This window comes from Microtus oregoni, unplaced genomic scaffold (assembly GCF_018167655.1).
Source record: "Microtus oregoni isolate MIOR12 unplaced genomic scaffold, Mior012 000002F_ref0000024, whole genome shotgun sequence".
Taxonomy (NCBI): domain Eukaryota; kingdom Metazoa; phylum Chordata; class Mammalia; order Rodentia; family Cricetidae; genus Microtus; species Microtus oregoni.
Window position 1 is genome coordinate 73,400,910 of NW_024543061.1, and position 16,615 is coordinate 73,417,524.

The following is a 16,615-nucleotide window of genomic DNA, read 5'->3' on the forward strand; positions in this document are numbered from 1 at the left end:
TAAGTCTCCGTGTGCCTGTAACCCCATGTCCTCACCTCTCTGCTGTCCCTGGATAGAAATCCAGAGGCTGCAGCCATCTATGGCAAAGCAGAAGTAGTGCTGGGCTCCAGCTAGCTACAAGCTGTATCTCACTGGGATGTGAGTTTGAGCCCAGTGTCCCCTTTGCTCCTGCTGCATAACTAACCAGACGCGGGAGAGCCAGCTTGTTTGCAACCACGTGAAGCCAGGAACCATCAAGGTGACAGGAGTGTTGTCTGTCACCCCGCACCCTTCCCCAGTGTGCACTCACGGTTTCTGATTTCCTGCGCCACAGCAAACCACAAGCAGTGGTCCATCGTCAACCCACAGCTGGTAATGCTGGATATGTGGGCTCTACTTCTGGGCCATCGCAGAACAAGCACGGAGGGAGGAAGGGTGCCGTTATGGCAGATGGACCCCTTAATGTCCTGAACCTGTGTTTCTGTAAGCAGCACCCCAACTTCCATACGCTTGATATTTAGGACAAAGAACGCTTTGACGTGGGGACTTGTCCTGTGCAGCCTTGGCCAAAAGCACCTCTGTGCACCGCAGCTCTAACAACTGGAAGTGTCTCCTGGCATTGCCAGACACCCCTAGGATGGAAAAATCACCCCTCCGCTCAGAACAGTGGCTGTTGCAAGTTAGCTGTCACTTTTTATTTTATCTTTCTGTACCTGCTCCTGGTGCTGAACTTTCAGTAAACTTAGCAATTTTGAGATCACCAATTTTTGAAACTTTACCAGAGACTCTCAGCTGTGTCCCATGGTAATGCATATTTAAACTCATGGTACTGGCCAGGTTCATACAGTGTCGCTTAGAATTCTATTTGAGCCAGGAAAACAACATAAAATAACTTTCTTGGAAACCTTCTGGTAGGTTAAATTATTCTTTATCATTACACATTCCCTTTGTCTATAATTTGACCTGCCTACTCAAAATTTTTAAATACAGGTTTTGTCTAACAGGGATTTTATTTTATTTTTTTAGAAGCCATATTGGTTAAGTGTGAATTGCCCATCTTTTTTACAGTCTCTGCTCTGTGAGTTTATACAAAAAGTCTAGTAGGAGACAGCCGTGGGAGTAAAACTATTTCCCCCTAACCACAGGAAGGGATTCTTACAATACTTCTTAGAGGCGCAGAGCCGGGTACCTCACCCATCCAGAAACAGGGAACTGTTCCTGCAGTTGGAAAGTGGCTTTATCCGAGATAATCCATTCCATAAACTTCCTCTTAAGGAGAGATGATCCAACTGATGGGCATTTCTTTAAAATACTCAAATGTCCTTATATGGAAAAAGGACCCTTGTCTTAGTTTCTTTTCCTTTTGCTCTGAAAAAAATACTTGGACAAAAGCAGTTTGCAAAGAGAAAGGCTTTATTCTGGCTCGCAGTTCCAGGTACAGCAAGCACATTGCGGCAGGGAAGGGAAGGCGGAGGGAGCTCAAAGCAGCTGGTGGCGTCGCAGCTATGATAGAAAGCAGAGAGGTGGTGGTGATGGATTTTCTTTTCCTTTAGCCCCACATTGGAACGCTTAAATGTTGTTTGTTTGTTTTTACTCTTTACTTTTTTGGCTTTTGTGGTGGGGGGATGCTACCAGGCTCCCAAATAAATCACACATGGAATCTTATTCTTACTGATAAATACCCGGCCTTAACTTGACTTGTTTCTAGCCAACTTTCCTGAACTTATATTATCCTGTCTACCCTTGGCCTCTGGGCTTTTTCCTTTTCCTCCTTCTGTGTATCTTACTTTCCTTCTTACTCCACTGGCAGTGTGGCTGTGTGGCTGGCCCTTAGCATCCTCCTTTCCTTATTCAATCCTCTCCTCCCAGATTTCTTCTCCTATTTATTCTCTCTGCCTGCCAGTCCCACCTATCCTTTCTCCTACCTCGCTATTGGCCGTTCACCTATTTATTAGACCATCAGGTGTTTTAGACAGGCAAAATAGCACAGTTTCACAGAGTTAAACAAATGCAACATAAAAGAATGCAATGCATCTTTAAAGCAAATGTTCTGCAGCATAAACAAACGTAACACATCTTAGGATAATACTCCACAATATAGTGGAATGAAAGCGTTTTGCTGCTCCGCTCTCTTTTTCCACTTATGTGATCCAGGAGCCCACCTAGGGAGTAGCACTACCCACGGTGGGCAGTCTTCCCATCTTAGATAACTCAGTCAGATAATCCTCTACACATGCCAAGAGGCCCGTCTTCCAGGCGATTCCATAGTCTGTCAAGCCGACATTAACACTCGACAGCATCTCTTTAAGAGAACCACACTTAAAATTAATAAATAAGTTGTGTTTAAAAAACAATAGACAGCTGGGCACTGGTGGTGCACGACTTTAATCCCAGCCCTTTGGAGGCAGAGGCAGACTGATCTCTGTGAGTTCAAGGCCAGCCTGGTCTGCAGAGCAAGTTCCAGGACACTTAGGACTGTTATATAGAGATACCCTATTTCGAAGGGAAAAAAAAAGAAGGAAAATAATATACATGTGTGTTCAGCTTTATAGAAGGATGGACTTCTGTTTTTAGAATTCAGTGCATTTTATTCATCATATTACACTATTTTTACTATAGATCAAAGTGCATCTGTACAACCATGGAGTCAGACAAAGCTTAAAAAATCTCAGGTGAGCCAGGTGGTGGTGGTGCACGCCTTTAATCCCAGCATTCGGGAGGCAGAGGCAGGCGGATCTCTGTGAGTTCGAGACCAGCCTGGTCTACAAGAGCTAGTTCCAGGACAGGCTCCAAAACCACAGAGAAACCCTGTCTTGAAAAACCAAAAAAAAAAAATTCCCAGGTGGTCTCTGATACTCATATCTGAAAGACCTAGAGAACAAAAGGATATGCCTTTTCCTTAAGAAATACAGAAAAGAACAATAACTCAAATACCTTATGCTTCAGTAGTAAATAAGAAAGAACATGGCTGTGTGGTCAGATAGTTATTTTTATCATCTAGGCATAATTTTTTAAAGAAACAGAAATCAATAGTGTTATAAAAGCCACTTACACTCTGAGCTTGAAGCAACTGCTCTCTGCCGTAAAATTCCCTTCGCTGCTTCCGTTAGTGGCTGAGTAATTCAGTGTGTCTTGAATGTCAATGTTTTTATTACACAGCTGATGCTGGCTTTGCTGGATTAAATGTCATTTAGAGTGATCAATTGGAAGCTTGTTTAGGGTTATTTCCAAATTTATGAAAGGGGGGAAAGTTGCAATACACATGCTTGTGAAGCTTTCCGGAGAAGTCTGTTGTCTGGCAAGCCCTGCCCAGCAATTGCCACTCATTGGACATATCATGCAGCCACATTCTGGAACCAGTTTGATATCTCTGAAGAGACCAGCTTGAACCCCCAGGGCTGGGTAAGCCTTTAGCTGAAGAAATCATTCGAAGGACGCTGTGTAGTTTTATGGTACCAGGAAAGTGCCATGGTAGTAAGAGAGAGAAAGCGTGATAGGAAATCCCTGTGCAGGTGGGGGCAGAGGTCAGGAGAGATGTCCATACTAAGTTTGAAATTTGCAGGAGGCCTGGATCCCAGAGGACTTCAGTTGCCTTATGTTAGCCTTATTAAGGTGAGCACACTAGATCCAGGCTTGGTGCACACCTGTCAATCCTCTTACGGGGTAAGTGAAGGCAGGAGGATTCTGGGATGTACTGGCCTATCAGTCTATTTGATCATTGGCCTTCAGGGTCCATGAAAGACCATGTCTCAGAAAATATCACGGGTAGCAATTGAAAATGCAGCGTTGATTTCTGACCTCCAGGCGCACGTGGACTTACGCTTAGGCACATGCACACATGGTTGCTGCCACCCGGGCATGCAGACTGGACCGTGTGCACACCTTTGCTTCCCCTCACTGAATAGCATTTTATGGGAATGTGCTTGGCTTAGGGAGATGTTCTGCAGTTGGGTGAGACTGCAGGAAACTCAAATGTGCCCGCCGTTTGCCATTCATGCCACCAGACCTGGACAAGGGAGCCTCGGCTCCGTTCTTGTCTCAGTCTGTTCAGGCTGCTGGAACACAATGCCGTAAGATGACTTACAAACAGCAGGAATTCGCCTCACATGGCGCTGTGCTCCAGTCACTCAGCACTCAGAGAGTGAAGATGGGAAGGGCTGGATACTGAAAGTGTCTCCAAAAAAGCAGGAAGTATCGGAGAAGAGCAAGGAACAGGACATAGAAAGGATTGTGCCACAGATTTCTGGAGGCTGCAGGGCTGAGGGGCAGAGCACAGCAGGGCTGAGACCTGCTGCTGAATGGGCTTCCTCACCCCTAGATAGCCTCTTCTTGCTGTGTCCTCACAGGTAGATATGTAAGGGATCTTTTAGAGATTTTTTTATAAAGGCACTAATAGGGGCTAGAAAGCTGCTTGGGAGTACTTGCTCTTCCTGAAAAGACCCCAGGTTCAGTTACCAGCACCCACATGGCAGCTCCAAGTTTAGGGGATCCAGTACCCTCTTTTGGCCTCCATAGGATCCCACATGCATGTAATACACATTTATCCACACAGGTATATACACATACACATAAATACATAACATGCACATTCAGTCATGGGTCTTCTGTTCCAAGCCATCTGGTCAACCCCCTGGAGCCATGCAGTACGCAGCTGGAAAAGGCATCTTCCTACACTTAGCCAGGGGCCAATCCAACATTAGCAGGACATGGAAGGCACATGTCTGTCTCTGCTTTCCCTGTTGGGCTAAGCTGGAGAATGAACCAGATAGACCCAGAAAGCCAAGGGTTCACTGGACAGAGCAGAATACAGGGCTGCACTACATCATCTGATGAATGTTTGCTGCCTGACCTCATCATCGGGTATCAGTTCTGCACATGAGAAATGACTTTCTTGCACCGAGTTCCTTTCTACCATGATTCCATTATGATAAAGCAACTTGAAAGACCGCCAAAGAATGATTTAATGAGACTATCTATCTGTATTTCTTTTTCAAATGCTAGCCACAGTCTCCACAGCCAACGTCACCAAGCCACAAAGTTTTTAATTTCCCATCGTTTTTCATTTATTGCTTGCTTTTTAGCCCCTGTCTTCCTCTATCCATTCAGCATCTCCTGCCAACTTCAGAATAATCTTTAAACTCTAATCTTTTAACTTTTTTTTTTTTCATGCCATTCTCATTAGAACCTCAAGATTTTCTTTCTGGTCTCGGGAAATGGGTCATTCAGTAAAGTGTTTGCCACGTAAGCATGGAGACCTGATAGTGACATCCCAGTACTCACATAAGAAGTCAGACATGAAAGTACATGTCTGTAAACCCAGCTCTGGGGAGACAGAGACAGGAAGATTCCTGGAGCTTGTCTCAAAAATAAATGAATAAATAAGGTAGATGAAGGGGCTTGAGAGGAAGCTCAGTGGAGTGAATGTTTGCTATGTAAACAGAAAGACCTGAGTTTCAATCCCTAGCACCACGTAAAAGTCAGGCATAGCCATGCATGGCTGTGACCCCAGAACTGGAGGACAGTGATGGATACTGCAGGATCCTCAAGCTTGCTGGTCAGCTATCCTAGTCAAAACGGTGAGTTTCAGGCTCAGCGAGACCTTGGCTCAAGACAGGAAGGTGGATAATGATGGGGGAGGACACCCGGTGTCTCCTTGCTTCCTAGTGTGAATACCTGTGCCACACACTCTGCCTTCCTAGTGTGTATGCATACACCACACACACTCACATAGGAAAAGTAATAAGATGGAGAGTGATTGAAGAAGACACTTACTTGTGTCAACCTCTGGCCTGCACAGACGCACGCGCACACACACATACACACACACATACACAGACTATCTTCCATTGTCCATCTAACCATTTTGTAGCCCGCTGTCAAAGCCCGTTTTATTCATTTACAGGTACAGCTTGGTGCCTTATCCTTCAGATGTGCTGGTTCACCTTCAGGTTTTGTCACAACTTTGAACAAGTCTTTTCCTCCTCCTTGGTCCTCCTCATGTAGAGGTGATGACCTTGGTCAGCACCCAGCCTTCCTGGGTCAGAGGTCAACAGGCTCTCACTGGACCCATTTCATCTGTGAAATGAGGAAATAAGACAATCAGTCAAAACCAGGCCCAAGCTGTGGTTACAAACCCTTTTTCTGAATCTTGTGACGGCCTCCACAACAGTCCTTGTCAACAGCACTCTCTCTTTTCCTCTGTAGACTGTAGACTGCTTTGGGATTACGTCTATCAGTTGCTCTCCGACAGCCGGTACGAAAACTTCATCCGATGGGAAGACAAGGAATCCAAAATATTCCGGATAGTGGATCCCAACGGACTGGCTCGCCTGTGGGGAAACCATAAGGTAAAAAGGCCAAATATTTGTTGGGAAAGCTGGTGCCAAAATCGCCTTCCTCCGCGAGTTGAAAGATGGCTGTCTTCCCTGCCTCCTGGGTCTGCTCGTGATTATTTGTTTCTTCCCTCGCTGGACAAATAATTAGGTAGCTGTGCAGGAAGGAAATGATTAAAGATGCCTTTTTCCATGTGTTGCCTCTGTCCAGGGCCCATTAACCCAGCAGAGCTTTGTTCAGTAGACGGATTATAAGGGTCCCTCCCACCCCCACAGCCACCCTTCTTGACCTGGACCTGCCTCCCCCTGTGGTCCTTAGGTACTAGGGAATAGGGAAGTAGTGAGAGCTGTATGACTCACGAGGGACCTTTGGGAAGTGTCACTTCTGTCCCCAGCAGTTGGAAACTCCCTTTTTCACAAAAGTCCATTTCTGCATGGAAAATATGTTCTGATTATAAAACACCCTTTTTGCGAGCAAGAGGTGCAAAAGAGCCTTCCCCCACAGTTTTCCAAAGTAAAAAGAGGAAGTGGAATTCAAAACATGGTCCTGTATAGTAAGGAAGATGGTTCAAATGTGCAGATATGAAAAAGAGATAACTGTGGCCAGGCCATCTGACATAGAAGGAACTCTAGGGCCAAACCAGGGGTGGAGGTGGGGGGGTGGATACTGAGGTGGCACAGCTGGGCCTCAAGCCTCCTAAGCAGGCAGCCTGAGCCCTTTCCCGGCTGAGGAAGTGCAGCCAAAGGCCATGGGCAAATATTCTGAGGACCCATAAACAGACCTGTAAGTGCCTGAGTCGCTGGGAGACCTTCTGCGTACTGCCCATCCACAATGACAGACCAGAGCCAAGTGTGAAAACGTCATTGCAACAAAAAAAAGAGATTTTATGTGCTCTAAGACGTGAAGGATGAACCACCTGTCTCCCACCCAAGATAGAAGAAGCTAGGCGCCATCTCGGGAGAAGGAAATGAGGGCGGTTACCGTGGGATGTGCTAGGCTAGTTAGCACTCAAGTGGGGCAGTTGAGTTTCAGAGGGGGCAGGCAGCAGACTCGCAGGTGGAGTTGCCAGGCCGGTGAGGCCATATGGAGCAACTCAACAGCCTTTATTTTGATAGCCACCTGGTGCCTTCTCTGTGCCTCAGTTCATTGTGTCTTTGTGTGTTTTTTTTTCTCTTTCCCTTCCTCCTTTGAACAAACAGAACAGAACAAACATGACCTATGAGAAAATGTCCAGAGCCCTGCGCCACTACTACAAGCTAAACATTATCAGGAAGGAGCCCGGACAAAGGCTTTTGTTCAGGTAGCGCTTCCTCTTTTTCCTTTCCTTCTTTTGGGAGGATGTGATTTTCCTTACATGAGAGGGAGGAGGGAGACAGTTAAGAACTCTGACCCGCCTTGCTGAGACCCAAAGCCATGATTGCAAATACTGTTGATTGGAAACTGGGTGCTGGTTTGTTAGGATTTAAGGTTTAAAATAATCATTCTTTTTGCTTAAGTCTGCCCTGTAATAAAGCCAACGCTGAGTGACTCACCGTTAAAATAACATAGTGACCAAATAGCATTATCAGACATTGAAGTCTAGTGGAGTTAAGGGAGCCATCAGAGTAACTTGCCGATTGCAAAGTGATGGATTAAGCAGGAACTTCCAGGTCACCAAACCTGGAAGCTGCTTTGTCAAACTTCAGGTCATGACCCACAGTGAGTCATTGTGTGGGTGTAAATCGTCAGCAATAGCCTTTTTAGAAAATGAATAAATAAATGAAATAAAGAGTACAACGTGGTGGAATTAGAAATACCAAATTATAGCTCATTAAATAAGAGTGGCCATTAACTCATAAAGATTTTGTTTACATGTGTGTATTCTTATATGTGTGCATGCATGTGGAGGCTGGAGGTCAGCCTCTGATGTCATTTCTCAGGCTCTATCCACCTTGAATTTTGAGATGAGGCCCCACTGGCGTAGGCTGGTTAAGGACCTCTGGGGGATCTCCTAGCAGCTGGGATTACTAAGCATATGCCACCGTGTCTGCTTCTGTGTGGGTGGGGACCGAACTCATGCTTGCATGGCAAGTGCTTTACCAACTGAGCCCCTCAAATTGTATGACTTTCAAATGTGTCACAGTGAGAGAAGTGTGAAAGCCACTGAAGCAGGCTGCCCTCCTGGCTTTTCAGATTCCCCATAGATAACGGTTTCCAGCTGTTTCAGTTACCATGGAGATGGTGATTCCCAGCAGCAGAGGAAGGGTCTAAAGGGCCATTGAGGATGGCGTAGATGGAACCCTGACCCCGGTGGTCACTGAGGGGGCGGGAGGAAGCGGGATGGGTGAGTAGGACCTTAGGTTATAGATGTTGCCGAGTAGGACAGAAGAATGACAGATGGGGCTAGAGATGGGGATTTGGATCGTCTGCGTACAGGTAGGAGAACATCCCGGTGTATGAGCAGTTGTGCTGACGGGAAAGTACTCATTAGGAGAGCAAGTAAGCCAGACATCAGCACTGAGGTGGCGTGGCAATGTAGGGACAATAACAATCGTGATCATGTTCAAAAGAAACAGAGAAGACTGTTGAAGAAATGGCAGTAAAACGTAATAAATACAGAAGAGTGCTCCCTCCTGCCAGCTCAGGTCACACCTTTTCTTCATCTGTCACCCCAAAGTTTGAGCTCCCTGTTCTTTTATCCTAAAAACCTCCTGAAATTTCCAAGATTCTTGTATGAAGTGCCCACTAGTACCATGTTAGTACTCCAGCCATGGTTTCTGAAGGCGGGCATCATGGCTGAGGAGTTCCACCCAGAATGCTCTGTTCTCTCCAGCTTATCATGGCTGAGGAATTCCACCCAGAATGCTCTGTTCTCACCGGCTTACCATCCCTGTTGAAATAATCTTGAAGCTTGACTCTCTCTATATCCAAGTCAGTTACTTGGGTATATACTACACTGTCTACTGGTCCTGCAGCATGGTCCCTCTCCAATTCTGTATTGAGGGCCTGAAGCCTGGCGGCTGCATTTCCCAAAAATATAGCCAGCCTGTCTCAGGTTGAAGTCTGTGATAAACGTACTCATGAAATATATGATGGAGAGGAAATGCATTCTGGTTCCTCTGCCAAACATATATATCCCCTTAATTTTTTTACATACGCCCACCTTCAAGGCCACCTCAAGTTGACTGTCCTTTATGAAGCCCTGTGCAGCTGCCCAACCACACATAGAAACCCACCTTACCATGTCCTGGTTTCCCTGTGTCCTTGAGTACGCCATAGCGTTCATTTTTAATAGTATGTATGGGGCTGGAAAGATTGCTCATCGGCTAAGAGTGATTACTGCTTTTGCGAAAGCCCCAGGTTCCGTTCCCAACACCCACATGATGGCTCACAACCACTTATAACCCCAGTTCCAGGGTGTCTGGTGCCCTCTTTGGGCCTCTTTTCAGGCTCCTGCATGCACACGGCACACATAAACTCAGACAGGACATAGACATATATAAAAATAAATCTTTAAAACACCTTTAGCAATTGTGAATAGTATAGTTTAATAATATGCATGGGGGATGGAGAGATGGCTCAGTAGTTAAGAGCACTGCCTGTTCTTCCAGAGGATTCAGGTTCGATTTCCAGCATCACATGGCAGCTCACAACTATCTGTGATTACAGTTCCGGGGGATTCAACACCATCACACAGACACGCATGCAGGCAAAACGCCATTTGCATCTAAAATTAAAAATAAATAATCTTTTTTAAAAATAATATGTTACATGGAGGCAGAATCTTTTATACATAAATAAATAAATCTTAAAAATAAAAATAAACAAAAATAAATAAAAATAAAAAATAATATGTGGGAAACCTTCCTCGCCATAACTAAACCATAAGCTCCTAAGAGGCAGAGTCTTCAGATTTTTTTTAATTCTGTGCATACATTAGGGAAAGTTTCAGTGAACATTTAATGACTGGCCTGGTATGGAATATCAGAAGCTTACCATGGCAAAGTTGCCCGAAGGACAGGGCGGTTTTGAAGGCCAAATACAGTGTTTCTGTAAAGTTGGCCTGGGAGGATCTTGAGCAACTTCAGATGTTGAGGGAGAAGTCTTGGCAAGAAGAGGAAAGTGAAAGACAGACAGTAGCTGCTGTGACATGCACTGCTCGGGGACCTTAGCCATCTGGAGCAGAAAGGAATGTCAGTAGCTGTGGAAGGTCCTCCAGTATCTGGGGAGAGGCTCTGAGCAAGAGAAAAGAAGGGTGTTGTTAGAGAGGAAGCCAGACTGGACAAAATGATGGCTTGCTGGTATATGGCTCGCTGCAATCAAGTGCAGTGGAGTGTGGTCGGTGTGCTTCAGGATGCTTAGGTCAACTGCAGTATGCACCTCTGGAAGGAGTCCAGAAGGTTCCAGATCAGGACAGTGCTGAAAATTTGCAAAAAGGCATGAGCCATAGTTTCTCTTAGGACTAGCAGACGGGAATGGTGAGTTAACAGACACAAACAGTGCACAAACAAGTGTTTCTTGCGGGGCAATGGCAGATGGGTCCGAGACTACCTCTCTGCCTGGGAGGAATGATGAAAAGAAAAGCGTGTTTGAAGGTAGTTCACGGGTGCGAGGCAGAGCATGAAAAACAGGAAAAGTGCAGACACTGTGGAGGCTAAAGAAAGCCTTGTCCCCCACCCCACACCCAAGGAAGGACGGGACATTTGCAACCAGGCTCCCTCCCTGCACTGTGCATCTTTGGGAACACAGACTCTTTTTAATCTTTCATTCCCTGCTCTCAAGGTTCATGAAAACCCCAGACGAAATCATGAGTGGCCGGACAGACCGTCTAGAGCACCTCGAGTCTCAGGAGCTGGATGAGCAAGCGTACCAAGAGGACGAATGCTAAGGACCCACCACGGCCTCACCGGCTGGCCAAGAAGAAACCTGCCCACGGGGACCGCTGGAGGCGTGCTGGAGCAGGCGGACTGGGGATGGCTAAGAAAGAAGAGGCCCAGGAACGGCAGGAACGCTTCTCTTCCAGACCGAGAGGGACCCAGAGCACCTTAGACAAACCACCCAGCAACGGCGGGGCTGGAATTCTGGCGGAGGGCACAAGCCTGAGACTCACATGTCACATTTGCGTCTCCTTTGGACCTCTTGTCCTTAGCGCCTCACCCTCACCCTGCACCTGTTGTTAGTCTCACGGTGTTTCTGTTTTTGGTTTTTTTTTTTTTCTGTTTTTTTTTTTTTTTTTTTTTTTTAAGAACATGCAGTTTGACTATTCATCGTTCATACAGGGGAAGACATCACATGTTGTTTTCCTATGGAAATATATCTATTATATATATTATTTTTTATGCAAATCTCACAAAGTACGGCCAGCTCAGCTGGTCAGGAAAGAGACTTGCAGAAGGGATCAGGCTCCTCTTTCTCCTGCCACATGGATCAGGTTTGTCCTGTTGCAGTTGGGTCTTGGATGAGAAAGAAAAAAGAGAGAGATACTTTCAAAACAATGAAAGAGAAAGTTCTCTCTGTCCCCCTCCTGCCCCCCTGCTCTCATTCATCCTATCCCCCTCTGCCTTCTCTGCCTGCTGGCCCATGTCACATGCCTTTTAGCAGACCTAGCCTCGCTAGCACCTAAGCTAAAGAGTGACCCGGCTGTTCCGTGGCCATCAGCCCATAACCAGACCCTTGGGGCACCCATCTGAAGGAGATCAAACACCTCACAAATGCTGCTGTATTTCAGAAAGATCAGTGGAGGTCCAGTTATGAGATAGGCCAAAGGCTGGTCCAGTGATGTGGAAGGCCCTGGCAGCTTGGGATTATACTGAACAGAGTGCCACAAAGTGGGAAAATACGAGACGCTCACACAGACCTAGTGGTCCAGGGTCTAGGCAGAGCTGTTCTGCAGTGAGGAACAGGTTGTGCAGGCTGGGGAGAAAGCAGAGCTGTCGGTTTCATTCCCAAGACTTCTTGCCCTTGTGGGATTGCTGCCACCCCCACTCCAGGTCCTAGCCTTTTGTTGCTTTTCTTTGCTGGTCTTCACTGAACATAGAACACAGAAGAGAGGATCCTGGTGCGTGGTGTGCAGACTCGGCCACAGCTGGTATATGCACAACCAGCACAGACGGGAAAGTCCTCATTTCTGCTCCTGTCATCGCTGTATTTCGAGAAGACATATCTGTGGCTTTTTTCACCTCGACATAAGGTCGGTAGTATCTTCTAAGATGAGAGGAATGCTTTGCCTTAGGACTTCTGATAGCAGAGATTTTTAGACGACTGTTTAGCTTAAAGGGAGATTTGGGTTTTGTTTTATTTTGTTGGTTTTTCAAGACAGGGTTTCACTTTGTAGCCCTGGCTGTCCTGGATCTTGCTTTATAGACTAGGCTGGCTTCAAACTCCGAGATCTGTCTGCCTCTGCCTCCTGAGTGCTGGGATTAAAGGTGTGGATTAAACCACATCCAGCTTTTTCCCCCTTTTAACCGTCCAGATGAACTCTTTGAACGGCAATGTTTTTAACCCAGGTGATGAGGCCTGCCTTATCAACCACCGCTTGTCTTTCCTTTGTGTCTTCCACACCCTGAGTGAACATCTCCCTGCCCTCTGTGTGTGTGTACTCGACCAGAGGCAGTACACAGGAGAAGCTCGCAGAGCGAAACTGCCCTCCAACCATTCCAAGTGAGGCGCATAGAGGCTAGGAGTAGCATAGAGGCTAGGAGTAGCCAGGCATTTCCCTCTGGGCCTCACTCACCAGACATCAGCTCACAGACATGCAGATGGACTATGGTTCAGATACGGGAACTGAGTTGATTGGGCTGCTTTAGTCTTGGCTGTGACTCCCGAGTCCCTCCCCCATCTGCCTTCCATGAGGTCAGTGAGCTTCTGGGTGAAGAGTTTGGGCTTAGTATTCATTTGTGGGTGGAGATGAGAGCCACATGCTATGTTTCTTGACATAAAGCAGGCGATACTTTATTTTTCTTGGCCTCTAAAATGACTGGTACCTTATCTCAAGTGGGGAGATTAAGCCAAATTCTTATGTTATATGAACCCCTGGGTTGAACTAGAGAGAAAGGGTGGGGTTTTTGGTTTTTGTTTTGACTGAGGTCCTGTGTATAACTATGAAATGAGAGATTAAGACACCTCATTCTGGCCACTTTGCCCACGTGCAGAACCCTGTCTCTCACTGTCCAAAGAATCTTCCAGATTGACTGGGGAGGGAAATTCCCTTGTCCCCTAAGGGCCCTGGATTAAAAGCATATGAAAGTTTGTAAGGCTTGGGACGGCAGCTTCAGCCACTCGTGTTAGAAATGCTCATTGCAGTGCGGTTGTTGTTTCCCACCGGTATTTACAGTAATGATTTACGCTGGTTCTCCTAACTGCAAAAGTCCTCATTTGTTCTTTTGGGAAGAAGACAAGGCCGGTGTTGTCACCAGTGCTCTCTCAGGCTGCAGACTCAGAGGATTCAGATTTAGCCAATCACACCCTGGAGGGAATGCCATTACGAGGGCTTTTGGGTTTGTGTGTGTGTGTGTGTGTGTGTGTGTGTGTGTGTGTGTGTGTTTTTTCCATCCACCATGATCTTCTAGCTCAACATTAAGTTTAAGAGGTGATGGAACCAAACTAAGAGCTCGTGTATCAAGTGACTAGGGGGCCTTTCTCTGTGGCTGTCATGGGTTGGGTCAGGAAAGGAATTTGCAAGAAAGCTTTGCCACGTGGAAGGTAGACATTGTCACTTAGGTCCTGGAATTCTCTGTCCCGTGTCCTTGACTAGGCGGTCTTCAGGTCTCTATCAGAAGAAAGCAGGGGTTAGACGTTGACAGTGACTTCTCTCAGATCTTCTTGATCCAAAGCAACTTGGTGACATCCAAAGTCAGTGTCACTAATGTTCCGTACCCATTTTTGTTTTTGTTTTCTTAAGGAGAAGGGGCCTCATAAGAAAAGAACAAAACAATCTATAGGCGGCTGGCGGTTTCTCCTTCCCCTCTGACCGAGCATCTTTCACACTAATCCCTTGTCCAGATAAGAATGTCACTTCAGCTGACGTTAGACGGCTGTGAGAGGACTGAGTGGCCACTCTGCCTCCTCACACTGTCAGGATCCAACCGTAAGCACATGTTGGCATATCCACTGTTGTTGGCAGAAGAGAACCCGAGAGAGGTCGTGTCACTTACCCTGGGAGCAGATAGCGTGACACGAACAGAATTAGGATCGGGCTCCAACCTGAGTATTTAGAATGCAGCTGGAAATTAAAGCCCCATTTGATCCATCCCCAGCAGAGAGACTAAAGACACACAGGGTGGTTTGCACTGCCCAGTCATTCGGTGCTAGATGGAGCTCAGCCTGCTCCTCTTCTGAACAGAAACCTAAATTGAGTGACACAAGAAAGCCAGAGGGGCAGGAGCACAGAGGACCACCCGGGCTCCTGCCCATCCACGAGGCACAGAGAACTAACCCAGAATTCTATTGGCCCCATACGCATCAACACTAAACAACAGCGAACTCCCGGCCTCTCACCCTCGCAAGTGAACACTCTTCTGAAGATTTCTCTTTGCGACTGCACCCACCTGCAAGCCAGATGAATCTAGAATGAATTTTTGTTGTTGTTGTTTAGTTTCTAATCTCTTGTTTATGAGGTGTGGGGTTTATAAGGGACTGAATCAAATGAATGTAACAAAAAAGAAAAAAAAACAAAAAAAATGCCTTTTCTCAGGGCCAGTGAGTTGCAAATAATTTTTAAAGAAAAGCCTATAATTACATCATCTCAATAAATTTTTTTATAAAAAAAAATAAAGTTCCAAGTCTCTGTTTTTAATAATATAAAATGGAGTCAGACAGGCAAGGTACTGTGATGATGTAAATCCTGTCTACTCAATTATGAAATAAAGTGCAGTCCCGGTTTCTCCTGGCAGGAAGCTGCCATTGCCCAGCAGTCTGCAGGAGAGCTTTAGACAAGAGGCCCCAGGAAGGTCACAGCAGATCACTTGAGCGGCTGCCACAGGTGGAAAAATCTGCCTGAAGGAACTGGAGTCAGCTGTGCCAAGGATGTACCAGGTCGCTGAAGGGTCTGGTGGGAGCAGGTTGAGTAACCCTGGTTGGGTTGTACCTGCAGGGTAGTCGACACAAAAATGTGAGGGTAGCGTCCATGGCCACACCCAGCCCTCTGGGAGCCTGGAAGGTCAAAAGACAGCACTCTGTCTCTGCCATACTGGTAGAACCACCAACCAGAGAGCCCCTGAGATTTCAAACTTAAACCGCACAGCAGGCTATGATGGTACACAGGGAAGGTGGAGGCAGGAGGATCAGGGGCTTGGGGTCAACCTCAGCTGATAACACCTCCGAAGCCAGCCTAGGTTGCATGGAATCTTATCTCAAAAAATAAACTACAAGCCGGGCGGTGGTGGCGCACGCCTTTAATCCCAGCACTCGGGAGGCAGAGGCAGGCGGATCTCTGGGAGTTCGAGACCAGCCTGGTCTACAAGAGCTAGTTCCAGGACAGGCTCCAAAACCACAGAGAAACCCTGTCTCGAAAAACCAAAAAAAATAAAATAAACTACAGATCACACACAACAGCCCCCCCCCCCACACACACAAGTATCTGTTCACCAGCTCAATGGACAGAGATTCAGAGACCATGAAAGCAGGCAAATGGCAGCTTCGCAGCAGCTCAGACAGTAGATTTGGAACTCGGGAGTTTAAAATGATCTCAGAATAGATCAGATTGCTTCTCTCTTTGGCCTCATGTAGCCCAGGGTGGCCTCCAACCCCCTATGTAGCTAAAGATAACCTTGAACTTCTGACTTTCCTGCTCCCATCCCAAGTGCTGGGATTACAAGCATGACCACCATGCCTGGTTTATGCAGTGCTAGGGATAGAATCCAGGACTTCAGGCATTCAAGGTAAGCACTCTAACTGCTGAGTTATATGTCCTGATCTGTGCTCCCTTAATAATGTTTTAGGACCCACATCTGTTTTAGTACAGTATCAATGGGCAGAAGAGCCTTTGTACTTACTGTAGTCTCTGCGTGGAATTTAGATTCTGTACCCCGCTGCCGCCTTTCATGCTGAAAGCTGAACCCAGGGCTTGTGCATGCTGAGCAAGTGCTCTACCACTGACCTCTATCCTCAGCTTGACTCTGCATTTCAGACAAGCTCTAGGTGATGATGCTGCTGCTGGTCCTCAGAGCACACTCTAGCAAGTGCTCAGTGAGTTTTCCACATAGGCATAAGACCCTGACCCTACTGCTAGCCTCGGCAAGCCCATCTCATCACTGGTGTTCCCTCCCGAAGATCCCTTCCTGCAAGAAGGTTGATTCTTCCCAAGGGTAGCATTGAGAATGAATGT

The 16,615-nt window shown here is 46.6% G+C and overlaps 1 protein-coding gene across 1 annotated transcript in view; it reads left to right on the top strand.

The window, feature by feature from the left end:
* Etv6 (ETS variant transcription factor 6) overlaps positions 1-14,944 on the top strand; it is a 235,564-nt gene extending 220,620 nt beyond the window's left edge. Inside the window, exons 6-8 of the mRNA XM_041634058.1 lie at positions 6,184-6,326; positions 7,512-7,612; positions 11,074-14,944. Coding sequence (XP_041489992.1) covers positions 6,184-6,326; positions 7,512-7,612; positions 11,074-11,179 — 350 coding nt within the window. The 3' untranslated portion in view covers positions 11,180-14,944. The remainder of the gene's footprint in view (positions 1-6,183; positions 6,327-7,511; positions 7,613-11,073) is intronic.
* Positions 14,945-16,615: the final 1,671 nt, after the last annotated feature.